This window comes from Apteryx rowi, unplaced genomic scaffold (genome assembly GCF_003343035.1).
Source record: "Apteryx rowi isolate R43461 unplaced genomic scaffold, aptRow1 scaffold_63, whole genome shotgun sequence".
Taxonomy (NCBI): Eukaryota; Metazoa; Chordata; class Aves; order Apterygiformes; family Apterygidae; genus Apteryx; species Apteryx rowi.
Genome location: NW_020450905.1, coordinates 209,901 through 229,711, shown reverse-complemented (window position 1 = coordinate 229,711; position 19,811 = coordinate 209,901). Strand labels below are relative to the sequence as shown.

Genomic DNA, 19,811 nt, shown 5'->3' with positions numbered 1-19,811 from the left:
ATCTCTAGTTCTTCCTGTTTGTTCCCCATGCTGCGTGCATTGGTGTACAGGCATTTCAGGGAGGTGATCGAGCATGCAGGTTTCCCAGGAGGGGTAAAAGAGGRTCCTCCATAGCCACATCCCATGCGCACTTCCCTGGCTGCATTCACCTGCTGGAGGCATCCCGACTTGAGCTGTCTTTTGCCAACTACCCTGACACTATAACTCTCCCCTTCCCCCGTCTTTCCTAGTTTAAAGCCCTCCTTACCAGGTTGGCCAACCTGTTGGCAAAGACCCGCGTGCCCCGCCTCGTGAGGTGGATCCCATCTCTCGCCATCAGTTGTCGATCTTCAAACAGGGTCCCATGGTTGTAGAAACCAAAACCCTGTTGCCAACACCAGCGGCGCAGCCAGTCGTTAACTTGGAAAGTCCGTCTCCTCCTCCTCTCATCCATCCCCCCCACTGGCAGGATTGAGGAGAAGATGACCTGGGCTCCCAGACCCTTGACCACCATCCCCAGAGCTCTGAAATCCTGCTTGMTGGTYTSCARTTTGCCYTTGGTGTCATTGGCGCCCACATGGAAGAGCAGCAGTGGGTAATAGTCCGAAGCGTGGACAAGCCTTGGCAGTCTTTCTATGACATCTTGTACATAAGCCCCTGGCAGGCCACAAACCTCTCTAGACATGAGGTCTGGTCGGCAGATAGATGCCTCCGTCCCCTGCAGCAGGGAGTCCCCCACAACAATCACCTGCCGCTTCTTCCGGGCGTTCCGGCAAGGCACAGGGTCTGTTGTCCCAGGTACTTCCCTGGCAGCCATGCCTATCTCCTCCTCATCCTGGAGGGCACTAAACCTGTTCTTCAGCTGCAAGTCTTCGGGAGGAGTAGGAGCCTTTCTCCTCCCACGAGCAGTGACCAGTTTCCAGCCTTCTTCTATGATGTTATGATGTACCATTTCACACAGCACAGAGCCCTTCGGCCACTCCACTGCTGTGAGGGGTTGGGACTCCCGAAGCTGCACAGTCTCCGAGAACACCCTATCTCTTGCTCATCTTCTCGGACGCTGCGCAGCCTACTGACCTCCTCCCATAACTCCCTTACCTGAAAACACAACTCGCCAACAGCAGCACACCTCCTGCAGGAGAGCTGGCTGCCAGCCCAGGCCTCCCGGAGAGGCCCCAAGCACTCCCTGCAGCCTGAGACCTGSAGRGCTGCATCTGCTGTCAGAGGGTCRGTCTGGGTCGCAGCCTCTGACACAGCAACTCCAACAGCCACTGGGGAACGCGCTGTGCGGCGTGTCACGACCATACTTGAGGAAGCGTACACCACAGGGAACAGAAACAAAGGCCCCTTCTGTGCGCCCTTCTGCACGAACTGCTGCCTCTCTTCGCTGCCTCTGTTCGCTGCGCTCTAGGCCTGGCTCTTATATAGGCCTCTCCCTAGCACTGGCTAAGAGGGTGCTTGACCCGCCCTCATCAAGGGCCACCGGGGTCAAAGGCCCAAACTCCCTCTGGCCAGGGGCAACCAAGAGCTCGTTAGCAGCAGCCACTCCTAGCTAGAGCTTTTCCCATGAGCTTTTCCCAGGAAAAGTCAAGGCCTCCTGCAGTTGTCCTTGCCTAGCTTCCCCTTTCCTGTTCACAGCGATCACCTGCTAGTTCCTCGGGGGTCCTCAGAAAGCCCACAACTTCCAACAAGATCCTCAAGTTCTAGTCAGAGCCCAAACACTGCTGCGCAAACTGCTGCGTCTGTTCGCTGCCTCTGTTAGCTGCGCTTTAAAAAACCATATGCTTTCATGATGCTTCAACAACATTCTTAATATATTAAAAAGCCAAAATGGCTTGAAAATATTGGTCATTATATTTTAGATATAGTGAAAAATGCCTGTGTTAAGCAATTGTTTTTTTTTTTTTAAAGGGGATATAACTTCTGAAGTTGAGCCACACATGAAGTTTTATAGATAGATATATAAAAATATATGCATGTTTATGAATATATACATTCACATAAATTCAGTAGCACTCTACTCTGTGTCAGTTTGCCAGTTCTGATCACATCCTGTTAATAAACTGTACTGTTTTGAGGAATTCATTTTACATTATTTCATTCAAACTAATAGGAAAATTTAAATAAGCAGTATCCATAGCAGACACCACAGTAAGTACAAAACCGGATCAAATATATATGTTACTTCCCCAAGCACTGTCCCAGCTGTTAAGTAATTTTCCCCTCGGGGGACTACCTAAACCAGATGTGGTTTGCCTAATCAGGAACCCTCAATGGAGCTCTCTTCCAGGTATTAGTCTGTTAGTAGCGTTGCAGCGAGGTCTGGGAACGCCAGTCCCTGAAGCAGCAAATCGCTGTGCTAGAACCTACACACGGAACAGAAAGGCAGTCCTGATCCAAAGCAGCTAAGATCTTAGCGATACAGTGAAGACAGATATTCTCCTGTATACAGCTTCTTCAAATATTTGCTAGAAAGGTTGGATTTTGAAAAATACAGATCATATAAAGGACTGATATTCGTATGCAAAACTCACACTCTTCGGTCAGCACCTGCTTATTCCAGCTATATCATGAGACACCCCATTCTATAAGAGGCTGATTTGCTGACAAAGAAAGGGAAACAGGGGTACTATGTCCAGACTGTAGAGCTGTTCCTCCTTCCCTACCCCTGGATCCTTCCCATACATCTGCATGATACGTACTCTGTCACTACAACATGGTAAGTCCTTTCGTGCAGCTCAGAGAAGAAGGAATACAGAAACACATAATGCTATATTAGAAGGTATTTATTCATGTTTAACATCTTCATTAATGACCTGGATGATGGGACAGACTGCACCCTTCGCAAGTTTGCAGATGATACAAAACTAGGAGGAGTGGCTCCTACAGCAAGTGGTTGTGCTGCCATTCAGAAGGACCACCACAGGTTGGAGAAATGGGCAAACAGGAGCCTCATGGAGTCAAACAAGGGGAAATGCAAAGTCCTGTACCAAGGGAGGAATACCGCATGTACCAGTACAGGCAGAGTAGAAATACAGGAAAAGAAAAGAGGGAAAAACAAAAACAAAAAAGCAAACAAAAAAAACCCATAATTTTTTAAACTGTGAGAGTGATGCCCAGAGAGGTTGCAGTCGTCATCCTTTGAGATATTCAAAACCCAAGTGGACATGGCCCTGGGGAACTTGCTCTAGCTGGCCCTGCTTTGAGCAGGGGTGCGTGGGACTTGGAGATCTCCAGAGGGGCCTTCCAACTCTAACTATTCTGTGATTCTATCCCAGCCCTATTACCAATTAAAATACGGTAAGAATTGGCAGGGAATATTGATTAGATTTGTTGGAGGACTGCTTAATCCTTGGTAAATCCCTGACCTCTCCCACACTCCCATGGCTTGGCAGGCAGTGAAGAAAAGGTAAAGGTCTTCATCACAAGTGAGGTGTCTTTTTGGCCATGGCACGTAGGTGGTGATGTACAGACTTCAGTAGCCCGCACGTACAAACAGACTGAAGACCATACAATAGTCTTTGCCAAAAACAGTGCATAACAGTATTTGCTTGCATTCAGAACATGTTTGTGGAAAACGTAATGGTGAATAGGAAATTAAAACGTGCAAGTCAAAACAGAAAAAGAACAAAACTTCTTTTCCTGAACAAATATAGTTATGTGTTTAAACAGAGACCGTTATTGCATGTTTTATCACTTGCATAGAAGGCAATCTTTCACTTTATATGGGAAAAGAAAACCTTAGAAATAACGTTGCCAACTCAGAAAGAGGAGCGGCTTCAGAACAATTAATGGGATGTAGCTAGCCTAACAGAGAACTGTGTTTTGTTAGAAAAACCCATGAACTGGATGCAACAGTATTTGCTTGCAAATCTCAACACATATCTAAATATTCATGAAAAATATGAAAACAAAAAAACAAACACAACATTATAGAGGACAACTATCTGCAGCTTTAGAAGTCCAGTCACTCGTAAATTAACTCAGACAATATTTATAACAGGCACTGTTATGTTTGAACTTTTGAAGAAAATATCCGATATTCAACTGAACAAATTATGTTCTATTTTCACTCTGTAGCAACACATTCATCCACTACCATGCTTACTCTGAGATTTACAATTGCTAATAACTCAATTCACCTTCTACCTGTATTAACATAAATGTATTCAATTCTAAAAATTACGCCAATGTTAAAACTGTTGCTTACCCTTTTTTGGACTATAATGATCGTGTCCTTATGGAACTGCATAGTACATTAGAGCACAAGTATTTAATTGCGTAACTTCTGTTAGCTACATCTCAAGAATGAATTCAAAGTGTGTGACTGCAATACTGCAATCTGATTTTTTTTTTTAACAAGTTCTTAATATGCTAAGAAATGTTTATTACACAACAGACAATTTTCCACAAGGTATTTAGCTGAAAAGCTTCTAGTTAACTTGACCTAAGAATCACAGACAACCTAAATCCCAGTTCACCATTTCCAGCTTTCTTATGCTTATAGCATCTGAAAGGTGCTTTCTCAGTGCCAAATTAAGAAAATGAGGCCCCAAAGTACTACTTACCTGCAATCAGTGGCTTATTCCTATTCAGATAGCACCGTTCAGCTTTTTTTTTTTTTAATCCAAATAGACCTGACAGTTCTTGCTTTAAGTGGCTTTCACAGTTTCCTCTACAAAGAAGCAAAACACCATATTCTTTGCAAATGAAGAAATCTTGTTACGTTAGTACAAAGCTAGTTATAAATGAAGGCTGTCAAGTCCGCTTCACATGAAGGGTGAACTGTAGCCTTACAGGGTTTGCTTGAATAGTTCAATAAGAATTGATGTTGCTAAATATTCTCCCTTGAGAAGACCAACACAGCAGAGATGAATTTGAATTAAGTAGAAATCCCATAATTCAATGACAGAACAAAACCTAAAGCCTATTTTAACAACAACAAAAAAAACTGTGTGAACATCACAGATACTAGAGGTAATATATGTACAGTGTGTTAACAACAGGTTGCAGTTATTCAGGGAAACATAACCTTGTTAGTTCTAAAAAAGGTTGTCTAGAGGTTATTAAAGGAGTGTGGACAACCTGCTTACCTGGTTCATATTTTTATAACACTTTTGGAATATCTGAAAAGGGTTGTTCTGGCTTTTTTGAATCTGAACTGAAACCCTGAGCACTCAGATCCTCTCCAAAACCTTTAATTCATTGCCTTCCCAGCTGAGGCTGTCAAGAGAGAAGCTTATTTGCTGTTAAGACATCAATCATTAGTGTATTTACAGCCTGTAGACGGAGAGAGAGTGTATCCCACAGGGATGTCTCAAGCCTTTACAGGTCACATTTACAGGCCACAAAACCAGCCACCTTCAATTCCATTTTTAAGCCTACTGGTCACCCGCTTTAGCTCATAAAATATTCAACTCATGTATTTTTGCTGGCATCCTCCAGCTAACGTGCTGGCCACCAGATTCCATAAAACATCAGCTTCCAAATAGACTCTGTTTTGGATGCTCCATACAAATTGCTGGAAGGTATGAAGCAGAAGGTCAAGTCCATACTCAGGGAGAAAAGACTGGGATAAAATAATGTAAAAGAACTAGGAACAAATATCAAAATCACTACAATTTTACCAAGACTGGCAGCCAACCTTATTTTACCTATGCTTAGTTCCTCATCACATACTGGCAAACTGTCATACTATCCAGCACAGAGAAGATGAATATAGCAAAACCATTTTAGCCCTTACTCTTCTGCTCTTCTAGCAGCCTCGGATGTACATTCAGTGAAGCCCATGGGGACACAGAACCCTGTTGTTTCTCTCACGACATAGCAAGCAGGGGTAGGAGAACCAATGTTTGATAATAGGATTACTCAAACATTAATAAAGCCAGAGAAAGTACTGCTCACATTTTCCTGAGTTGCAGACTTAGCTACTACTTTGTTACATACAATATAAAGGGCAAGGGATAGATCTGAATACACTGGCTCGCATACTTGCTCTAACACTGCAAGTGCACTTCCTGAAGTACACTAGCAACCTGATTATTAATTGCTAAGTTACCCCAAATCATCTAGATACAGTGACTCACACAATATATTCAAGACACCTAACTAAGATTTAGATACCAGCTGCTAATTAGACAGATAATGATTAAAAACAGACATTCTGAACAGGCACCATAACACATTTCTATTAAAGTGAGCTATATTTTGCCATTCTACTCCCTCAGAAGATATGCTAAGAATCTCAACCATTCATAGTTCATATTTCTTTTGCTAGTATTTCACTATTTCTGTGCCAGTTATTTACCTTTATGTCCTTTACTTACAGACAGCTCCCTCTACACTAAATTAGTCAATCATTAATTTTACAAATTTACTGTTTAATCTCCCATATAACTGACATATTCAATCCCTCCCATTATCAAATGGAACCCTGCAATAGCCCATGAAATATTACCCTGTATTCCAACACAGTTTTTTGTATATACTTACTGACATATACTATTAAATGTTAGATAATCAAAGTGTCCCTACACAACAAGCACAGTGCAAATATAATGAAAAGCAGACTTTGCCCAAGCATCAGCATTTGATGGGTAAGCAAGAAATCCCAAACCCTGTAATACAATACCGGCATACATCTTGAAAAACACTCAGTTCAATAGTTACCTAATCAGCATCATGTTACTCGTAGGCTAGGCAAAATAAATAAATAAATAAATAATAAAAAATAAAATTGAAGAGGGGTATGAAGAAAGAAAATATGTGTTTTGGTGGCAACAGCAATTACGCCAGTGCATGATAGGCAGTGTGAAAAAAAGCACAAATTCAACTGTTACACAGTTTGACAAGCGGCTAATGAAGACTTGCAACACTGTCAAAGTTGAGGAAAAGAGCTGGGGTAACCTTAAGACCTTGAACTGGAAGCAAACAAATTCTAATATATTGAAATCATGGGAAAGATGCAAAGAAATGGTACAGTGAAAGCAACAATGCACAAAAAGCACTTGTGCGATCCTACTTGGAATGACACAAGTAGGCAAGGCTGCCTTACTTCAGGCAAAAGAAGAGGAAGATGCAGCCCTGAGGACAAGCATAAAAATTTCTGCCTGCAAGGATGAAAACCACCGGCTGTATCTGAATCTAAGAAAGAAGAACTGGCAACATTAAGACATGATTCAAATATAAGAAACTCAAGAAAAATTAGTGCTCAAGGGAGTGTCCAAAGATAGGGGGCCTGTAGAACATGGAGGACAGCAGTAACATCCACCCACAGAGAAAGGAAAAAGCAGAAAGATTAGGTCCCTTTTAGTCATGCAGATCATGTGCTGATAGCCAGGTGTGTACAAGGAGCAGTCACAAGGACAACCAAATATTGTCTTTCTAATGGAGACACAGAGCGGCAGAAAGGCAGGTCTGTGACAGTCCAACAGATATGGATAGTCTCACTCTACTGCATTCATTCAGTCATATTTCTAGTCAGATTAAAAACAGATGCACATGTGTGCATACAGCATGGTACAGCTCATGTGCTGAAGTTAAGCATTGTGATCTAGCATCTCCAACAGTCCTCTATTCTTTTTTATTTATCCTGTTGTTACCTACAGCTACCTTCATTCATGTCTTCCTCTAAGACCATCCAGTTCTAGTGACTATGATTTAAGTTAGCATTTCAAAATCTCTATTAGAAGCTTAATTTCTTTATTACATTTCCTTTTTATTACTGGTAATGATGTCTGGGAGAGTCATCTTTCCACATCAACCACTACTATGAAAAGTGATGGATAGTTTCGTTGCTCAAGCTCACATCAACTTCTGCTGTTAATTCTACACGTTCCAGCACAACTACTCATTTTTCCCCGGAGTTCTGTCCCTTGATGCTCTTCAAGAATTTACTTACAGTGATATTGCAGTCTGACCATATCATTCTCAGTTTTATTTCTGTTATTCGCATTTCCTCCTATGTATCAACAGCCAGGGTTTACGTTCTTCTCATTGGTTTTGCATGGTTGCAGTGTTGCATATTTCAGGTCATTCTTTTACCATGTTGCCTTGCATTTTTCTTGCATTTCTATTTTCTTTCTTTTTGCCTATCTTACACACTGAGAAAGAAGGAGAACCCGAGTGGAGAACAGAGAGGTCAGTCATAGCCTCTGCCAGTCTTATCAGGCATAGTTAACTAGTCTCCATGTCTAAATATTTAAAGTTGTAAATGCTAACTTAATCGTTCGAACATTTTCATGACCAGACTTTCTCTAGCAGTATGAATCCCTTTCATTTGCATCAGTTTCAACCATGTTTACTTGAAAAGGCTCTATTATAGTGCATGGGCTAATCAACATGTAACTGCTCCAAAAACAGGTCCTCAATTTCAGTTTTAATTTTTTGCATTACTATGTAATACTAAAGTCTAAAACTATTTTTAGTCAAATATTGACATCTTGTGGCATAAATCAGTCACTACAAGCACAACTGCTTCAAAACATGCACTGATTAAAAACATATAATTAGTAATCTGAGCAGTTAATCTGATGAGTCTGTTTCAGTTCAGTTCTTTGTTTACATTGCTGCAAAGTGCACACATTTGCACAGAGTGGGTTATTTTGAAACAGGGTTTTTTTCACTCTACACCTTGGTTTTAAAAGCACTGCTCCTCCCTAGTGTCTAAATTCCTTTCAGTATCTCAAAAGTGAATTGATTCCACTTCTGGGGGAGCTGGTGACCCCTCTTTGTAGGTTAGATTCATGTTCTCAATATTCAGAAGTTCCACACAGCCAAGGTTTTACCTAATATCTTAGAAAATAGCACTGCCAATCACGTAAGAATATTCTGTTCAGTGAGTTGTTTAGGAGGAACAACAGTTTCTCAGATGCTAATGTCTGCCTTTTTTTCCCCTCATATCCTGTAAATACCTAGCTTCTCCTCAGTTGTTCCGGCTCTTGCTGCCCTCCAGCCACTCAGCAAAAGAATCCCACACTGCTTGCCAGCAACAAAAAGGAAAGTAACGGGGTCTTGAAGGGCCTTCTTCAATCTGTGAGGAAACGGTATCTTACAAGCTACAAAGCTTCTTCAGTGCAACATGACTTCTGAATGATGCCAGCGAACCAGCAACTGTAGTTACTCCACTTGGTGCCACAGAATAAAACTGAAAAGCAATGCTGACCTCATCAGGGAAAACTAGGCGATCTCAAATGAACTTGCAATCAGTTAAACATCTTTAGTTAATTTTCTTCTAACCTAGAACAAAATGAATACAAATATCCACAGAAGAGAGGGATTAATGATTTTCTAGGCACATGAGAAAGTTCCTAATTCACTAATATATACAGGATTGCTGAATAAAAGTGGATTAGGTTTCCAATTATTTTTATAATATTTTTTGTTTAGCAGCTCCAATTCTTCTTTACCTAGCATATAATTATTCTCCATTATGATTATTCACTGGTAACAGTCTGTGATGTCAAATACAGAACTGAACATTAATTGTTTGTGACAACTATTTTGAAGGGGTCTTTTACTGTTTAGATATGCATTGTTATGAACATTCAAATTTCTTCAGTTTTTAATTTCCTTTTCTTCCAGGAACCTCTGCTTAGTCTTGTCTTCTGTTTCTTTCCCTTCTTCTTCTTCCTGTTCCTCTTTTTTAAAATACAGAAGTTTTCATCTAGCAATTTTCTTAACATATGAAGATGACCATATTATGTATGGGGGAAAAGCAGGAATAATTTTATTTTCATTTATGAGTGTGCACAGTAATCCTACAGTTGATGTGAAAGTTCTTGGTCTGTGATTGTAATACAAATAAGCATGAGCAATCATGAAAGAATTTGTGAACAACCTTGCTAATAGAAGAAAAAAAAAAAAAAGAAAAAAGTGGATTTCATAATCAAAAAAAAAATGCAAAGAAGCCCCAAATCACAACTCCCCTTCCTTTTCCCCCCTAATTTTACAGTGTTGACATCAATGACATTGTCAGCTTCCCACTTGCATCATTAATACACAGCTAAATAGAATGAAGTGCTAAGGCATGACCCTAGCCAACTATTTAAATGAAAGCAAAGATCTGCCTAATAGCTTGGGCCTAATGACCCAAATAAGGTTTACAGGCTTGAGCCAGGGTTAATGAGCTTTTTAGGGCAGGAAGTACATCTACGTAATGCTCTGTATGCCTACATGAAAACAGCATCTTTAAATGTCAAGATGTTGTGGTTTTGAAAAATAAGATATTATTCATTGTTATTAGGATATTCACTTATATTTCACTTATATTCACTTATATGCACCAATAGAGAAATATGTTGTAACTATACGCTTTAATTGCACTATGGTTTCTTCTCCTATCTAGTCATTCAACATCTTTATCTTGTATCTCTGGGTATAATAATTCAAAAAAAAAAATCAATTTTTTTATTGACATAAATTTTGCATTACTGCGCTGGATCATCTGACAAACTGGCAACATTCTAGAAAAGAAAAAACAAGATAGATAGACAAAAACTTCTCTTTCTTAAAATTAATTTGCTTACTAGCTGAAAGGCCAGTATAAAATTAATTAGTACTGATAAATCTGAAAATTCTGCAACTGCTAAGGAAAAAAATAATCCTGTCATTCAAGCATAGGTAATTTTGCATCGGTTACACATAGCGAGCGTAGAAGCAAGTGTTTCTCAAGAACAATTGAGCCAAGTAACTCAATCGTTCTTGCAGTTTTAGCGAGCATTGCTCAAGGACACCAGCACAGAGGAAAGCCTGTGCTCCACTGGTCATACATCATAAGAATGCCCTCACTACTGACCTAACTGTTCTCCTGCCATCCGAAGTGGCATTTGTGAGCTCAGCCACAAAGGATCTTTAGATGATACTTTCAGACACATGGGTGAGATTTACCATGACAAAAGACAAACTTTACGTCATTCTCTAGGGACCTGTTCTTAAGTTACCAACCAGGAACAAATCCGTGCAAGTCTCAAGAGCAGAGGAAATAAGATGTTACATTTAGTAGCAGCCAAAGAGCACAGAGTCATAGAAGTTGCCTGAATAATAGATATTAGCTGTTGCATTTTTGTCTGTAAAGCTACACAAAAAGAGCATACAACTGGAAATCTGACATCAGTTTGGATCAACCAGTTTCAGATCCCCAAAAACCTGCAAAAATTCTTTCTTACAAAAGGCAGATGTTTTCATATCTCTTAGGAAAACCTTTGGTCCCACATCATGGCAACATAATGGCTGTTATATAAAGGGGCTTTTCCTTTTCAGATCTATTTATAGATCTGGTTAACAACAGTAAGCAAGAGTAAGAAACTTCAAGTTTTTTTTCTTTCCATGGAAAGTTATTTTCAGACATGGATACAAAATGAATCCTCCTTTGTTCAGTCAACATGTTGAATAAAATATTTAAAACTGATAATGGCAATAAAATTTATTTTAAGGATTTCCATAAGCTAAAAAGGAGAAGCACTGCTGTTTCTAGTTTCTCTTATTGGAGCGCACATGCATATATGTAAATTACACTCATCTTAAGATGTTTATTCTCACCGGCTATAGAAAAGCAGACTTAAGTCAGTCATTTCCTCCTATTTACTTCACTCAAAAGAGGTTTCTAAAGTACTCTCCCATACTTATCTGATAGTTTCTAAACTTTCACAGTTCTAAGGATTCTCAAGGATTCTCAGAAGTCTTTCCTCTTTTCGCTGTCTTTTGCTCAGAGTGAAAGCATTTAACCTTGTCACCAATTTTAAGGGGACCATTCAGACCTTTGAAATTAGCCTCATTACACAGAACTTTGTGCACAACTTTTGGTCTGAATCTCCTCTGATTAATAGCAGGAATGATTCCATGAAATCACACAGTAACACTGAAAATGTTGCACAAGAGTGGGGAATCAGGCGCTCTATATTGAAGTGCGGAAGTAGACATACCAAAATTTGCTACATTTCACTCTCCCCCTATCTTTATTCCCAGGCAAATCAAAGCGTGACTGTAAGAACCTCTTCAGAGAAAATATACAAACTTTTCACATTGTCACAATCTGAAAAAAGTACTTTTTACTTCTGCACCTGAGCTTGGACTACATTTTGTGAGCCTGGGCCAACATTTTGTATGAGTAATTATTTGTAAAGTTGCTGCATTATTTGTAAAGTTGCTGGTTATTATAATTACAGTAATCACAGAAAAACATACACATATGAGAATAAACTCACCATGCTGTTCATTTTTGAGGAAGATGAGCTTGCCCTCTGCTTTCGTAGACCGTTAAGTTCTTCTGTGTTTCCATCCTTTGGTTTTATGAACAGCCGACTGCTTCCAGCAGTACCTTCTGAGGAGGATCTCAGTCGTTTCTCAATAAATCTGCCTTCTCGGTATGGACTGAAACTACTGGCAAGATCAACTACGGACAAAGAAGCAACCAGCAATTACCACAGAGAATTATTTTCTACAAATATTTCATTAAGGAGAACACCATTCTGCTTGAAACGCTTACACTAAATGGGAACAGCTAACAGTGCTACAGTAATAATTATTTAGGTGATTTGGAAAAAGTGGATCTAGTTTATCTAGATAAAAGTGCGACCTAGGCCACCAGTTCAGTGTTCAGCTCCCACTGAGTGGTATGCTCAGTCCACTTCTTCAAGAATCCAGCAGGACCTTCACTCCTTCCCTTTCCTTCTCTCCTCATTCTAGGAGGCTTCCAAACTGCTGCCCAGTAAAATCCATCAGAGAAACTACCACTGACGCAAAACCCAACCTGTCTTACCCTGTGTCTCAAAGCAAGTCCAGGTCGTGGACAGCCAAAGCCTCACATTATCATTGCATAAGACAATGATACACAGCGGTCTTGGCTTCTGTGCAGCCTTCCCAGGTGAGTCCCGCATTTGGGCTCTCCTGCAGCCAGCAGGCTGAATCCCACTTCCCAACTACAGTGAAACAACACCACATTGGGAAAGAGGAAAAAAATAGGTTTTGTAGTGGTAGGGCAAATTTAGAGATGGGGAAAGAAAAAAGTATAATAGTATAATAAATATAACACATTAAATCTTATCTTCTTTTGCAACTGGAGAGAGAACAGACATTTTTCTAAGGCTTTTCAAAAAAAATCTATATCACATAGAAGTTTCTATTAAGAAATATATGACTTGTCATACCTGCTCATACATTAATGTCAAGTTCATTGTGTATTCTACAATGAAATCTGCAATGAGACCAGCTATGAAAGTGAAAATATCTATGACCAAATGAAAATGCACAGAAATATTTTTGGTTTCACATTTGGTTTTAAACACTGTTTAGCAAAACCAAATGTACTAAAAATTCCTCCAAAACACACTGTTTACAACAGATACAACTACTTACTGCCTATATTATTGAACCCCACATAACATCTTTCTGTATTTGTTTCATTTCATATATGGCTGGATTTTATGTCTATTTTAATAGTTCCCTTCTATAGTCCAGTTCCTAATATTAAATATATTTTTCACTACAGAAGAAAGAAGTTGAAAAGAATTGCACTTTGAACAGGACTATAAAACCATAAAAATTAACAACAGACTTGTATATAGTGCAGTATTAGCTCTAGCGATTCTGTGAACACAAGTCCCATTTACAGAAGTCTCTCAATTGCAGTTTCAACTCCAGTGTGCCGCCTTCCAGATGTACAGATTAAATATATACCTTCTGCACATGCATGAGTTTGAAAAGCATTGTGTATTCCTTTTCTAAAAGTCACTGAGCTGCTCCCATATCATTCTGCAGCACAACTACTCCACTCTACGTCAGAGTCAGAATGAATTCATTCAAAGATGAGCTAACTTTGCAAGGAAGACCAAAAAGAGCATTCAGGACAGATAACAAATGGAAGTATTTTTTGTCCCAATTGACTAAGTTTCTGAAGTGAAGAGGTACCTTCTCATGAAAGCTAATTTGGTGGTTAAATTTAACTTCATATTGCCATTTATGTATGAGATATCCAACTAAACCTGTGCAGGGACAAATTCAAAAGGCAGGATTCCATACATAAATAAATGCATATATAGGCTACATACCTAGATGTCCAAGCAAAAGGATGGGTATTAATTTGTACAAATTTACACTCATCTTCTAATAGTAACACTATAAATGTAGTTTTGTAAACTCTCACAAATTTTGGCGCACCCAGAAGAAGCCTTATGATTAAGCAAGAAGTGCATCAGTCTTTAGGCTGTTTTGAGAAAAACTATATCAGAGCTAAATGTCATCTAAAAGGTGTCCTTCACGCAAAGGCCTGGTGCCTTTATTCATCTGCAGCTCTCCAGGTTGTGATTTCTAGACACAGCTTTTCCACCTAATCTTGTTAATATTTCCAAATGCTTCAAACTACTTTTAATTAGCCAAAGATCCAATACGAAAATTCAATGATAATTAACTCTCTCCATTTCACAGATTAGGTAATGAAAACTTGCACAATGTTATTTCAGATGGAAACAGAATCTAGTCATCTGTGACAGTAACACTCACTCTAAGTTAGTCTGTAACACTCTTTGAATACAGCAAGCAAAAGTTAGAAACTTTTGAAACGCACACCAATATAAGATAACCTGTGTTATTGTTCATAACAAGGCTATAAAAGGAGGCTTATTTCTCTGGTTATGCTTCTATCTCAAACAATGTAACCCCTTGGCACAAGTCCATAATAGGCATGTCTCAAAAAATCCCAGGTTCAGTCTTCAACAAGAAGTGAGAATGAATACACCCTTAATTCATTTTCTATCACAGAAAAACAGAGCTACCAACAGCATTGACAGGTTAGTAAACCATGAGACATGAACTCAAAAAAATATATATATAGGCTTTCTGGTGGGTTGGTTGTTTTTTTTTTTAATAATTTTGAATTAAACATGATTTTGGGAAACCACAACTCAGAATTTTTGAACTTTCTAGCACTGGCAACACTACAAAAAAAACATTTTATGACCAAACAATTCTTACAGAAGAACTAAGACCCCTCCTACCCATCCCCATCCCCAAAAGACATACCTTTAGAATGGTTTGTTTCATATCCCTGTTGTGTTTTACAGGACTGAGGTTCAGAAAATGATATAGACTCCGTTACGGGAATTGTTTCTCTTATGTGCTTAGATAGTGTTCTTTCATCTTGGTCCCCACTTAACCCCCGTGCTTTTGTAGAGCACATCTCTGGTTCGTCTCTGTGATATAATGCAAACGTCTCTAAATTTGCATTTGCCAAGTTAATTTCTCCTATGTGCCTGGAATCTTTAATAGGTAGTTCATTGGCTTGCAACAATACTTGTGTTTGATTAGCAGCAGAGGTTTTGAATAAGGTACTAGATTCAGTGCTACAGAAGCTTGCATGACTCACAGGAGATACACCCGCAGACTGGCAAGTACTTTCCACATGATCTGTTTGCCTCACATGAGCAGCAGCAGGATTAGAGAAGATCTGAGAGGTAGAGACATCGTGGCCAAAATCCTCCGCCAGCAGCACGCCATTTCCACTGCCAGGCAAGGCATCAACTTCCGAAACAGAATCCTCCGTCAAGGCTACAAACTCCGAGGGGGTCTGGGCCGCTGTGAGGTCAGCCGAAAGCAGCGGGGACTGCAGCGAGCTTCCCGCACATTCTGTCGTCTCAGCAGAACACGGTGGCGAGGACTTCACCATTAGGGGTTCGCTTTCAACGTACGATTTAATCTCCAACACGCATCCAGATGGTTGCGCACATGAAACTGACTGACTCTGCGGAACTGCTTTGGAAAACTTGTAGTGTGAGGAAAAAGATTTAGGGAGAAGTTTCCGTGTGGATTGTTTGACAGAGTGTCGACTTTGCTCCTCTGCAAAGCCAGAATCATCGCCCTCATTTTTCCCAGAGCTTATACAATTTATAAAGACATTCTTATTAGTTGAGGGCTCCTTTCCCTTTTCAAAATCCTCTGTCAAAGACCTCGTTATCTTCTTGCTACGCGAGCTGCCAAAGCCAACTGAATGCCTCCCTCGGCTTTTAATGTGCTCCTCTAGGCCCAGTTTTTGAAAGCTGCTGAGGGAAGACTGGGCACCATTTGAGATGTTAACATTTTCGCTAGCAGAGTCGGGCTTCTGCTCATTCCCCTTCCTGTTATGGAAGCTAATGGAAGGAGTACGGAATATACTGCGGCGCTTGCCTGTGCTCCCTGAGCTGGAGTTAGTGCTGGAGGGGGAGGAGGTGTGGACACCAACAGTATTAACGGAGGAAGGTGAGGAAGGAAGAGAGTCGTGTCTGCGGCTAATACTTCTTCTGAATATTGGCAACCGAGATACTAGAGTCGATCTTCTGGATCCTGAGTCCCCCATCAGGGCCTGAAGTGTTTGTGGCTCTTGGAAGCCAATAAACCAGTCTGGGATGAGAAAAAGAGAGAGAGAGAGAGATGAATGATTAAGCCTTGAAGTCCAGGTGAGCAGGCTTTAAGTCAGTCTAAATACATGAGACGTCAACAGCATTTTTAAGTACAGATGCAATTTGTTGCAAAGATATTTTACAATATCAAAGTGACTTACAATTTGTAGCCCTGAAAACCCAGCAGTCAAACAAAAGATGTGGCTCAAAACATACTTTATACATGAGATATATAATATTATATAATATACAATGCAGATTATACCAGGTAATAGTATAAAATCTGCATGCCAGCAGATAGACAATTGTATCACCCAAATATCCTTTATTTCTGTAAGTTCTTGGGACAAGCCAACTGTAAGCAAGCTGAAAGGCCTCTGAGAAGCAACTATAGCTTTTTCATGACCTGAATAAAGCTAAACTTTATTTTGGCTTCTTAAATACTCAGATTTTTGCAAGAAAACACAGGATTTAAGTATTCCAACTCACTGAACTTTTCAATGAACTGGATTTTTAATTCCTTGATGTTCTCTGACTAAAGAGCCTCACAGGAGAGAAAATGTTAGTGCTGCAGTCAAGCTAAAGTATGCACCACCACCAATTGCTAGGGAATTTCAAGTTCTAGACATTTATTGTTAAAACGTATGATCACACTTCTAGATTCAAACATTAAGATTTCCTTTCAACACTTTTCCGAAACCACCCTTTAGCCTACTTTTCTTCCTATAAGAAAGAACTAACTACTTTTGCAGTTTGAAATTAGTAAACACCTGGCATTTTCTAGAAATATTTAAGCAATAAAAGCTGACTTTGATCAGCACAGAAGATATGCTAGAGGAAAACTCATGTTTAGGAAACATACATTAGATCTATCTTCTTTTTGTTCTTGTTATAATGAACTACTGCTGTGAGAGTCAGGACCACAAGGAGAGCAGTAAAGACATGCAATATGTAATCACAAGAACAAGACAGGCTGTAGGTATAATGCCCAAGTGCAACTTTATGAGCTGCAGCTGTTTGGCACATTGGGATAAAATCAGGTCCTTTGTCTAAACAATCTTTGTACGTCAAGTGAGAAAACAAATGCATTGATCAAATGAGCAATTTAATATGCTTTATGTAGCTACAATAAGCAAATATCTATGAACATTGTGTATGTGGGGAGGGAGGGAGTGTGTATGGGTGTGTGTGTAAAATGGGAACAGAGCATTTAAGGAATAATAACACTAAATGTATGTAATACTACTATAAAGAGTAATGAATAAGTCCAGAGACACTATTTTTGACTAGACATTGGACTGCAATTTCTGCTCCGTTAAAATTTTAAAAAAGCTAGTACAGCTCCAGTCTGAACATGCATTGCCAAGCAGCCACAACAGAAGGATTCACAAGCATCAGGAAGCAATAAGCAATTTCGTAATTTAAAATAAGAGAAGCAGTTTGAGAACAGCCACTAATTTTGAGAACTCATTGGTGACGTTTGATGACAAGCTAAAATCTGAGCTAGACCTGAGGTCCTGCAACTGAAACAAAAATTTCAGTCCTATAAAGTGGAGGGTACAGGCACACAAACAGATTATCATAGTAACTGTAAAATCCACAAAACGAGCTGATGCAAGGCTGGATGTCCCATTTCACTGATAAGGTAATTCACATTTACAATACTCTAAGAGCAAAAACACTGGCAATAATATAGAGAAACTGAGGCCCCGTGAACTCACATATGGGCTTACATTATATCAACTTGTTCATGTGCCCCTAATTCAAGCTACTAAAAATGTGCTTTAGAAAGTCACATGCAACCCCCCCCATACACCCCATATAAAACCAGTTATTTAATCACTTTAAGATATGTAGTGTTTTCTGCTTTTGTGTCTGTGTACTTGCAGACATACAGGTCTGTACAATAGGTATATATACAACACAAAAATACTCATTTAGAAATTGAGAAGATTCTTGCTTGTATTTTAAGGCGGCATCATAACTGCTGAAAGGAGATTTTATAATGCAGTTTTATAACTGCAGTAGATGACAAAATATTTTTAATATATACTAAATTGCCGTAGGCTTTTTTATGCTCAGACCAACTTTCTCTGTAAATAAAAAGGCTCTGTCTAGAAGACAAAATGAGCTTACTCCTAACAGCTGGCCCATGCATGCACCTAGCCCAAGCTTTCCAGGCAGTTACAGGTTTTACTGGAACACAATACCTCTAACAGTGGGTATCATAAAAGGCTTTTATTCATTCATTCTTCCCTGCCTCTCGAAGAAAGAGCACAAACAGACTGTCAACAATTCTATTGCTGCCTAAGCAGCAAAAATAAGCAGCACACAAAATATAAATTATAGTATGCTGGTCTTTCTAGATATACCATGGCTATCAGAAAACATTTCTCAAAAAAACAAAAAATATCCACGTAGACATACATGTATATAGGCATACACGAATAGTTATTTGTATATATAGGACAGCATAAAAGTGACAAAGTTTGGCACTGAGTTAAAATGACAATTCTACTTGCAAGGCAGGAAAAATATTAATAAATTAAGATCTTTCATTAATTTTAATTCTTATTGCAGGAGGAATTACAAACTGCCATATATGAGCTACTATTAACAAAACAGGAGGCATTATTAACAAAATAGGAGGTGTTTCTCGTCAGTCTTCACATATAACGATTACCTATGCCCACCACTTTACCCACACAGGGTGAACTACAATTCAGCTACATAATTATTCTCTATACCCAGCTTCCTCATCCCTGCTGACATAATTGTTAGAAGCTGCAGTAAGGGAAAAAGAGGGCAGCGCAGACAGACACCTTTGCAATGGTATTCTGTCATTCTAGACTCATCTTCCAAATTCTAACCAGTGTTTACTAAACTTATCACTGCAATTCTGACCCTACGAATTCAGTCTGGGACCTAATATGAACCTCAATGTATTTGAAAGAAACCAGTGGTTTTTTTAGAACGCTAGCAAGAAGTCAAGCAAACAAGAAGGAAGCAGAAGAGGGAAAGACCAAGGGTAAGAAGGCTTTCAACTACATCAAGCACCTTGTTTAGGACAAAGTATATTCTGCACCATTAGCACATGGTATGGGTAGTCAACAATATTCTGTATGGTGTTCTGCGTGGATGTGGGAATCTGATTACCTGATTAAGTGACCAGGAGTCAGACTAGCCAGGACAAATTATACATATGTCCCCTTCATTTTAAAATTATAGATGTGTTCTTTTTTGTTTTGTTATTTGTTGGTGGGGGGGGGGGTTGGGGCGGAACATCTTGGAAGCCAATAAACCAGTCTGGGATGAGAAAAAGAGAGAGAGAGAGAGAGAGAGAGATGAATGATTAAGCCTTGAAGTCCAGGTGAGCAGGCTTTAAGTCAGTCTAAATACACGAGACGTCAACAGCATTTTTAAGTACAGATGCAATTTGCTGCAAAAATATTTTTGAAGGTCTTT

At 39.5% G+C, this 19,811-nt stretch overlaps 1 protein-coding gene across 1 annotated transcript in view; it reads right to left on the bottom strand.

The window, feature by feature from the left end:
• CCSER1 (coiled-coil serine rich protein 1) overlaps nucleotides 1–16,303 on the bottom strand; it is a 647,497-nt gene extending 631,194 nt beyond the window's left edge. Inside the window, exons 1-2 of the mRNA XM_026084203.1 lie at nucleotides 14,995–16,303; nucleotides 12,183–12,370 (exon numbers count right to left, since the gene is read on the bottom strand). Of these exons, the coding sequence (XP_025939988.1) occupies nucleotides 12,183–12,370; nucleotides 14,995–16,303 (1,497 nt within the window). The remainder of the gene's footprint in view (nucleotides 1–12,182; nucleotides 12,371–14,994) is intronic.
• Between the last annotated feature and the right edge of the window lie 3,508 nt (nucleotides 16,304–19,811).